The 10,444-nt window shown below is 47.8% G+C and overlaps 1 protein-coding gene across 1 annotated transcript; it reads right to left on the bottom strand.

Moving 5' to 3' along the window:
• Positions 1–1,443: 1,443 nt before the first annotated feature.
• Nhlrc1 (NHL repeat containing E3 ubiquitin protein ligase 1) lies at positions 1,444–3,329 on the bottom strand. Its single transcript, XM_052157213.1, has one exon. The coding sequence runs from the start codon at positions 3,256–3,258 to the stop codon at positions 2,059–2,061; it is 1,200 nt and encodes a 399-aa protein (XP_052013173.1). The 5' UTR covers positions 3,259–3,329; the 3' UTR covers positions 1,444–2,058.
• Positions 3,330–10,444: the final 7,115 nt, after the last annotated feature.

Genomic DNA, 10,444 nt, shown 5'->3' with positions numbered 1-10,444 from the left:
AACACAGGCACATGGATGCACATACACACAATCAATCAATCAATCAATCAATCAATCAATCAATGTAATTGTTTAAAAAAAAAACAACAACATGGACTTTTATGGACTGGCATGGCAGCGAGGCCTTCACCTGGGCTCCTGGTGTCAGCTCTCGTATCCTTTGGAAGACACCTCAGTCAGACTTCAGCGAGTGTCTCTATTGAAACTCTTTGTAGGGGCTGAGTGTGGTGGCACATGCCTTCAATCTCAGCGCTCCAGAGGCAGAAACAGGTGGATATCCGTGGCCAGCCTCATCTACAAGGGAGTCCAGGACAGCCAGGGCTTCACAGAGAAACCCTGTCTCAATAAATAAACAAACAAACAAACAAACAAACATACACACACACATACATATATACATAAATAAAATCTTTGTAGCGCTAGATGTAACTATTGGTAGAACACTTGCTTAGCACGTGTGCAGCCCTGGGCTCCTCCGACCGCCAGCATCACAGAACCCTGGGCACTGTGATACTAAGCTTTAACTGAGCACTAGGGAGACGGACACAGAAGGATGAGAAGCTGAAGGTCATGCTTAGCTTCAGAGGATGGCCAAGGCTAGCCCAGGATGTAAAGACCTTGTCTCAGAAACAAGCAGCCTCTTGTATAAGAAGATATCATTCTGTGACTCGCCATCAGTTCTTATCTAAAGCAAACTCTCACCTTTCAAACGCATCCCCAGAAAACACTTCCATGCCGCTTCAGAGGTGGAAGTTATTTGGTGTAATTCCAACAGCCCTGAACTTTTGAGCTAGGTTAAATGAATGAAGCGTAGAGAGGATCAGCACTTCACCGCAAACACCCTCCTAGTCCTCAGTTACAGCACCGAGGAGCCCTTACGCTGGTCAAGGCTGTGCTTCCGTTCAAGATACGTTTCCAGCACTCTGAAAGGACGAGGGCTATTTATTGAGTTCGCAGTGTTTGAATCACATTTCAAATTGCACAGAGAAAACCCCCATCACAAAGTGCTTCCGGCAGCAGAGATTCACCACACAGCAGACAAAAATCACTTCTGCCATCAACGTGCTGGGGCGACATCTAATTAACACGGGACACATCTGCCCATGACGCTAGCAGGCAGCGGCTCAGCAGATTTTTCTCAAACTATCAATGAGGGATAGTTCCCAGTGCCCATGGAGGAGGAAGAGAGAGGTTGGGGTGGGAGAGAAAGGGAGAGGGCAAGGGAGAGAAAGAGAGGAAGAGAGAGAAGGAAAGAGGGAAGAGAGGAGAGAGGAGAGGGAGAGGAAGAGAGAGAACAGGAAATGGAGAGGGGAGGACTGGAGAGGGGAGAGGGAGAGGGGAGGAAAGGGGAGAGGGGAAGAAAGAGGAGAGGGGAGAGGGAAGAAGGGAGAAGAAGGGAGAGGGGAGGAGAGGGGAGGAGAGGGGAGAGAAGAAGGGAGAGGGGAGGAGAGGGGAGAGGGGGATAATACATTTCATGTAGCCCAGCCTAGCCTCAAACTTATTAGGTCGCTAGCTGTAGATGTGTTGAACTTCCTGCCTCCACCTGCCAAGTGCTGGAACACTGGCACACACCTCCTGCCTTTGGGGAAGCTCACAACAGAAGGTGACAGACACCTTCCCTTTTCTCCTAAAAAAGCCCCTTTTGTCTCTCCGAGCACTTGACCAGTTATCCATTTGGAGGGAGAACATAGGTAAGCCACAGCTCACATATTTTTGTTGTTGTTGTTGACATCTGGAATCCTATTTAAGAGCAAGTGGTTAATACAACTCTAAAGAAAACACACTGAATGTTCCCGGTCTGTTTTCTCATCTCTGAAATGGACTGATAATAGGAATTACATCACTGTGTATTACAGAGCAAATGGGCTGAGATCTGCAAATGTCTAAACACAGGAGTAGGCAGGCATTCACCAAACGACAAGTTTAATTATTAGTCTTTAAAAATGGCCTTCGTAACTGCTTTTGCCAGGCAGTTACCGGCATCCCTGCCCGGATGGATACTGACTGACTCACTCCCGATGACACCAGGATTTCTGACTCAAGGCTTCCGGATCTCCCTCACCCTCCATTACCCTCCATCACTTTAAAGACTTTGATAGAATGGGATGCAGTGTCCAGCACAAGAAGAGAATTCTCCTTGGTGAAGGCCAGGGCCACGGGCCGGGAAAGGCCGTGAGTAACCATAGGCTTCAGGGAGGGAAATTCCTCAGGTTTCCCCAAGCATACGATGGCTGGACCAGAGGTGTCAGCCACAATCACATTTCCTTGGCGATCGAAGGTCACGGCAGAGGCAGTCACTTTGGAGGGGAAGAGGAGGTTCAGCCCGAAGCTATCCACCTGGCCAATCAGCTGCATAGTGGAGTTGAACACCTTCACCCTTGTGTTGTTACAGCCTGCCGTCCCGAAGGCACAAGGATGTTCTAGGACCGCGATGGCCCCGGTGAGCCACGACACAGCCACCCCACGGGGATTGCACAGGTGACCTTGCAGCTTCTCGATCCTCCGAAGGACCCCCTCAGGGAAATCCGCTTCCAGCAGGTGCAAAGTCCCTGCCTCCGTATCAGTCACCAGGACCTCGTTGTGAGGGGTGATCTCCACACCCCAAGGCAGGGAAAACTGCTTTCCCACAACCAGCTTGACCTTGCCAAAGAAATCAAACACTTTGAGGGAGCAGTCGCCAGCGTCGGTGACAACCACGTGGCCGTCGTTGGTGACAGTGACATCCAGTGGGTACTTCACGTCGTGCGCTGCGTCCCCCTTCTCTCCAAACTGGTGTGCGCCTCCTCCTCCGGAGTCAAAGATCTTGACCCGTCTCTTACCGTCGTGCACGACCACGACCCGTCCGGTCTTGGGGCACAGTGCTAGCCCCGTGGGGTTCACTAGGGTCCCCCACCCGCCGAAGGCGTGGCAGCAAGTGAGAGCCCCCGGCGCAAAGGGGGCGGTGCTGAGGGCAGACGGGGACAAGTGGAGGTTGGAGCCCAGGAGCTCCAGAAGGTGCAGCACCGGCAGACAGTCGCTGGTGTCACAGGCCCGGCAGGCCCGCCGGCAGAAGGGACACTCGAGGCCCAGCGTCCGCGGGTGCGCGAGGGCGGCGACGCAGGCCAGGCAGACCACGTGGCCGCAGGGCAGGTTGCGCGGGCGCCGCTGCTGCCAGTGGCCGAACCGTTCGAAGCACACCTTGCACTCCAGCAGGCTGACCTCCGCCTCACGCACCAGCTCCGGCCGCACGCCCGCCGCCGCCGCCGCCTCCTCCCCCATCGCTCCCTCCGGGCCGCGCCCCGCCGCGGCCTCCGCGCAGCCCTCGGTCACCGTCACGGCCACGGTCACAGGGCGGGGCCTGCGCTCTGACGCCGGGCGCACGCTGCCGCCCCCTGGCGGACGCACGACGCAAACATCCGCATGCGCCGTGCGCAGATCTGGGCCGATCACGTCATCGGGTGGGCGATCCCAGTTTTGGAGATGGAGACTTGTCTCTCGGGGAAACGAGTGGGTGTCTCCGTGCCCGTCTGCAAGTGGCAGCTAGTATCCCGGGGCTGATGCCTAGCTTCGCTGGGAGCTGAGTACCAGCGCTGGGCAGCAGCAAGATATGGCTCCTAGTGACTGTATAGTATGACAATGAAGACAGAGATACAAGAAAGAAGCTAACTTCAAGAGGGTGAGGCAGACGTGCATACCCCTCTGGTGCGTTTTATCACTTGTGAGAAGGTAGCTACACAGTCCTCAAAGAACTGGGTGTGGTAGTTGTGATGCCAGAACTCAGGAGGCAGAAACAGGAGAATAGCAGTTGTAGGCTACAGTGCCTAAAAACAAACAACCCCCCAAACCAAAACAAACAAAAGAATAATTGTGAAGTGGGTCTGTGTAGAAGGGGCATTTTAAAAGGTGTTGGTTCCCTTGCATAGTGGTCTACATAGTGAGTTCCAGGCCAGTTAGAGGTACAAGGAAAACCCTGTCTCAAAAACAAAACAACAATTTAATTAAAAAACAAACTTGTTAGTCAATAGCAGTTACTATAGAATTTACTCCATGCCTGCCTTCTTTTAAGTGGTTTTTATTCACTGTTTTATTTAAACCTCACGGAGGCTGTCATTGGAAGGCAGGCAGTTTGAATACAGGGCCTCTCACTGTCTCAAATCATCCTCACAATATGGTTGTATGACAAACGATTGAGCCTCGTTGACAAAGGTTTAACTACTCCAGTGTGTGGGCTGCAGGGAGTCGTGAAGGGGATTATAACATACAGTTAAGTTTGAAACAGTGGTTCTCTCCACAGTGTCTTCCAGTCCCGGGAAAGATGGAAAGCAAAGGGGTTGAAGAGACGGCTCAGTGGTAAAGAGGGCTTGCTGCCCTTCTGGAGGACATGAGTTCAGTCCCTTGCACCATCTGTAACCCCAGCTCCAGGGAACCCAGAGTCCCCTCCTGATCTCCATGCATTTGCATACATGTGGAATACATTCACACAAACATATACACCTGCATATAAATAAGTGTAGGAAATATTTTAAAATTGGAAATGATTGACAATAAAGATGATCTATTATATCTTGGAAGTCTCTTAATCTTATGGTCAGTATACTCTACTGGAATCCATGGGGGTATTCAGAACTCTCATTTTTGGAGTTAACGGTCTTTCATGAACAAGGTCCTGGGCAAAATGATGTATTCAAGCATTCTTATTCATTTAAAGTCCATGACCATGATTGGTCACCCTCTTGTTCCAGAGACTTCCAAGAAACTGGAGGACTCAAGCTTTTGTTAATACTCTTCGAGAGAAATTTTTTGGGAGGCCAAAGAAAGCAAACAGTTTTGGTTTGGTTTGGTTTTTCAAGACAGGGTTTCTCTGTGTAGCCCTGACTGTCCTCCTGGAACTCACTTTGTAGCCCAGGCTGGCCTTGAACTCAGAGATTCTCCTGCCTTTGCCTCCCACGTGTTGGGATTAAAGGCATGTGCCACCACTGCCTGGCAACAAAGGTTTTGTTTTGTTTTGGTTTTTTTTTTTTTGATCAACTATTACATATCTCAGAGTTGGAATGTTAGACCAGAATAACCAAGCTGATGCTATGACTTCAAAATACATTTTCATTCTAAATAAGACACCAACTAAAATAATATCTCATAGAAAATTCTTTTATTGCTAAAGCCACTCTGGAAATCAATTTGGCAGTACATCAGAAAATTGGACATAGTACTACCTGAGGACCCAGCTATACCACTCCTGGGCATATACCCAGAAGATGCTCCAACATGTAATAAGGACACATGTTCCACTATGTTCATAGCAGCCTTATTTATAATAGCCAGAAGCTGGAAAGAAACCAGATGTCCCTCAACAGAGGAATGGATACAGAAAATGTGGTACATTTATACAATGGAGTACTAATCAGCTATTAAAAACAAAAAATTCATGAAATTCTTAGGCAAATAGAACTAGAAAATATCATCCTTAGCAAGGTAACCCAATCACAAAAGAACACACATGGTATGTACTTCCTGATAAGTGGATATTAGCCCAGAAGCTTGGAATAACCAAGTTATAATTCACAGACCACATGAAGCTTAAGAAAGAAGACCAAAGTGTGGATACTTTGGTTCTTCTTTGATAGGGTACAAAATACCCATGCAAGGAGATACAGAAGCTGAAGGAAAGACCATCCAAAAACTGCCCCACCTGGGGACCCGTCCCATAGACAGTTACCAAAGCCAGACACTATCGTGGATGCCAACAAGTGCTTCCTGACAGGAACCTGACATAGCTGTTTACAGGGGGGCCTGCCAGTGCCTGACAAATACAGAGGGGGATGCTCTCAGCCAACCATTGAACTGAGCACAGGGTCCCCAACGGAGGAGCCAGAGAAAGGACCCAAGGACCTGAAGGGGTTTGTAGCCCCATAGGAGGAGCAACAGTATGAACCAGTTCATACTGTTCCAACCAGTACTCCCAGAGCTCCCAGGGACTAAACCACCAACCAAAGAGTACACACGGAGGGACCCATGGCTCCAGCCACATGGGTAGCAGAGGATGGCTTGGTTGGACATCAATGAGAGGAGCAACCCTTGGGCCGGTGAAGGCTCATTGCTCCAGGGTAGGGGAAAGTCAGGTCTGGGAAGTGTGAATGGGTGGGTTAGTGAGCAGGGGGAGGGGGATGGGATAGGGAGTTTTCAGAGAGGAAAGGAGGGGAGGGAATGACATTTGAAATGTAGGGTTCCTATTGTGGATCTCAAGCTTGGGCGGCAAATGTATATAACTACTGAGCAATCTCTCCAGCCCCTCAGAAGTAATAAGAAAATAGATTGTTTGCTTTATGTGTATAAGTGTTCTCTCTACATTATGCCTGGTGCCATAGGAGGTCGGGGGGGGACTATCAGTTCCAGGAAACCAGAGCTATGGCTGGCTGTGCTCCACTATATGGATTCAGGGAGTCAACGCTGAGTCTTCTGTAAGAGCAACAAGTGCTCCCCACTGTTAAGCCATCTTTCCAGTTCCTCAGGAACACTTAAAAAAAAAAACTTATTTATATGTAAGTACACTGTAGCTGTCTTCAGACATTCCAGGAGAGGGCGTCAGATCTCACTATGGATGGTTGTACTTATTGGGATTTGAACTTAGGACCTTCAGAAGAGCAATCAGTACTGTTAACAGCTGAGCCATCTCTACAGCTATGCCAGAAACAATTTTTAACTCAGGTAATAGAGCCTAGATACAAAACCGGACTATTTTTAGAACCAGTCTTGTGCAACAGAAATGTAATGAAACCCACATTTTAAAGTAATTTCCCTGTAGTCTCCGTTTTTAAAAAGTTAAAAAGAAAAGAACGGAATTAACTTAGTTGTATGCGTTATGCACTCCGCCCTTTGGATATCGTAATCACCCGAAGACATGGACGAGACATTTTAACACTCATTCTGTGTACTAAGTCAAGTCTGCCGTGTCTTATGTAAAGTGCGCATCAAATTCAGACAAGCCAACTTCCCCACGGGGCTGGCGGCTCCCACAGGGAGCATGACGGACGCGGAGCCGTGCTATGAGGTGTCAGCTTTTGCAGGGATTTCCCAGACTGACCCCGATGGGTCCCTTACGTGTTCCTAACTCGCCCTCCGCTCCAGGATTGCATCACAACTATTCAAAGACCCCCCAGTTCATTGCTGACTGCAGCTGAGCTGTGTCCTCTAGAGATGACCAATAGCTCGCTGTCTGCTAAATCTCCTTCTCTGCCTTCTTGGGCCTTTGCTGCCTCTGAGAGGCTACAGGTGGCACTACACCATGAGCGCTGCCGGCTAGGTTGGACAGCTTTGCAGCAACAGGATGCACAGTCTCCTCCAGGGGTTTACTATGAAGCACCTACCCAGGAGTTTAACTGGGGGGGGGGGGGGGAGTGTTGGGGAGCAGGGTCTCACATAGCTCATGTTGGCTTCCCGATGGTTATGAGGCAGGGGCTGACCTTGAACTCATGATCTTCCTGCCTCTACCATTCTAGTCCTAGGACTACAGGTGTCTGCTACTCTGCCAGCCCAGATACTGTTAAAGGGCTGGCATTTGATTGGCAGTTAAGGTTTTCTCAGTTATGCAAGGCTTCCAGCTTCAGGAGTGGAGAGCAAAACCAAGGTTTGAATCTCGCAGTTTAGGGTTCTTGACAATCACGATCTGCAGACTTTGCCTCCATCCCATGACCCCCCAGTTTCTATTCAGTGGTTTCTACCAGCCTAAACTGACAGCCTGGTCTTTCTTCTGTGCAATCAAGTGTAGAGAGTCTAATTGACAGCCTTGTCCATTTTAAAGCTTACGCTCTGTCTTCATCTCTTTTCATTGTGTTTGTCTCTGAAGAGACACACTAAGTGCCACCTCTGGTTTTGCTCTGTACAGTGCTGAGCACAGGCCCGACAGGCTCGCACTCCATTTGCTGGGTGAACGCCATCCGCAGGACAGGAGGAAATGTACAAGCACTTAACCTCAGATGTGGCAGACGGAGTACACTTTTAATCCCAGAGTTTGGGAGGTAAAGGCAGGCATACCTCCCTAAGTTCCAGGCCAGCCAAGGCTACATAGCAAGACCTAGTCTCAAATAAGGAAATAATAAAAGACCTTGGGGTAGGCAGGTAACTCCATGGTAGAACACATTGCTTACAACCAACGCTGGTGCTGACGAATCAAAAACAAACAAGCAGCCGGGCGGTGGTGGTGCACACCTGTGATCCCAGCACTCTGGGAGGCAGAGGCAGGCGGATTTCTGAGTTTGAGGCCAGCCTAGTCTACAGAGTGAGTTCCAGGATAGCCAGTGCTATACAGAGAAACCCTGTCTCGAAAAAAAACAAATCCAAAAAAAAAAAAAACCCAACCCCCCCCCCCAAAAAAAACAAGCAAACACAAAACCTCTTTGCTTTGCTTTTGAGAGATATTTAGTTACTTAGGAAGGGTCGGAAGGACTTGGAAGGCATTACAGATGTGCCATAGAACCTGTATTGAGAGGGTATGTTTGTAAAATTGCAAGCCTGTAGAGGCAAACCAGAAAAGACAAAAAGAAAGCATTCCCCTCTTAGCAGTGATGTCTCTAATGCAAGGGCGTTTGGCTGCTCTTGTTTGTCCTTGGTGGTCCCCCCTAGACTTTCCAGGTTTCAGATATTATCATTATTTTGTTGTACTAGGGATTGAGCCCAGGGCCTCACATATACTAAACAAACACTCTACCATTGAGCTATATCTCAAACCTAGTACATTATTATTTAACATTCTTAAATTTGTACTTATGTGATGTGTGTTATCTGCATGTATGTATGTGTCACTTATGTGAGGGTAGTCACAGAGGAACAAAGAGGGTATCAGAGCCTCTGGACCGAGGGTTACAGGCAGTTGTGAGCTGCCTCACATGGGTGCTAAAAACTGAACTCAGGTCCTCTGGAAGAACAGTATGTGCTCTTAAGTCACTGCACCAGCTCCCAGCATTTTTTTAAAAAAAAATTTAAATGGTAAAATTTATCATATTTAATGATATTATTTAATCATATAAATAAATTCTCCCCTCTTAAAAATACTGCAATGGGCAGTGTTATTGCATGCCTTTAATCCCAGCATTTGTGAGACAGAGATAGGCAGTTCTCTGTGAGTTTGAGGACAGCCTGGTCTCACAGTAAGTTCCAGGACAGCCAGGACTAAACAGAGAAACCCTGTCCTGAAAAACCAAACCAAAAACAACAACAACAACAAAAACCAAAACCAAAACACTGCCTCTGATGGCTACCCTCCCTACCTGTTTTTTAGCACTAGTCAGATTTTTTAAAAAATGTATATATCAAACTTATACAAAGTCAGGAATGGGGACTATATTCTGACAACAGAGTGACCTGCTTAAGGTTCATATATGAATCCTCTCTCCTGCCAATCATTAACTCAGCCACCCAAGTGGATTTGTAATCTGTTTGCAAGGAATAAAACAACAGGTGACACACAGCAGAAAGCAGGAGCCGTGTGAGTTAAAGACAGTTTTTGTAAAAGCATCCAGAGCCGGGCCGTGGTGGCAAACACCTTGCATCCCAGCATTTAGGATTAAAGAGGCAGGCAGATCTCTGTGAGTTCGAGGCCAGCCTGATCTACACAGTGAGTTCCAGGACAGCTAGGACTATAAGAGGAACCCTGTCTTGAGAAACAAAGCATCCAGAAATCTTTCTTTTAAAAAATCTGTCTCACTCTGTATGTCTGTCTTTCTCTGTCTCTCTGTGTCTCCATCTGTCTCTGTCTCTCTCCATTTTGTGCTCACATGCATTCTCTCTCTCTCTCTCTCTCTCTCTCTCTCTCTCTCTCTCTCTCTCACACACACACACACACACACACACACACACACACACACACACACGCCACACCTCCCTCCCATAATTACATTACTTTTCTTATTGATGTGACCAAATACCAGAAACAATGATTTAAGAAAGAAGGGAGGGTCACTTTTCTTATTGATGTGACCAAATACCAGAAACAACGACTTAAGAAAGAAGGGAGGGTCTGTTTGGGGTCATGGTTTGAGGGAAGACATGGTGGACGGCTTAGACTGAAGTCACCGCCATGTCTCAATCTGATTGTTCACTGAAAAGGAAGCAGAGAGCGTCTGCTAAACCAGGCCTGGCTACAGAACATTAAACCTGCCCCCAGTGACCGACTTTTTGCAGCTAGCCCCGTCTCTTAAAGGTTCCAGAAACTTCCAAAACTGTGCCACCATCTGGAGACCAAGTGTTCAGACTGTGAGAGGATTCACAGCCAAATCATAACATGCGTGATAAGCAGGCATTGAAAAAAATTGCTTTATTTATTAAAGAAAATGACAACCAAGAATGTACAATGTAGTGAGTGGGCAAGTTGATGTCTCTGTCATCCATGAGTCCCCTAGCATTTGAGAGTTCTCTCTCTTTTTTTTTTTTAAGATTTTATTTATTTATTACATGTAAGTACACTGTAGCT

This window comes from Apodemus sylvaticus, chromosome 14 (assembly GCF_947179515.1).
Source record: "Apodemus sylvaticus chromosome 14, mApoSyl1.1, whole genome shotgun sequence".
Lineage (NCBI taxonomy): Eukaryota > Metazoa > Chordata > Mammalia > Rodentia > Muridae > Apodemus > Apodemus sylvaticus.
The sequence above is the reverse complement of the archived record's forward strand: the minus strand, read 5'-3'. Positions and strand labels throughout refer to the sequence as shown.

Coding starts and splice junctions, on each gene's coding strand:
- Nhlrc1 (XM_052157213.1), bottom strand. CDS start 3,258: ATGGGGGAGGAGGCGGCGGCGGCGGCGGGCGTGCGGCCGGAGCTGGTG.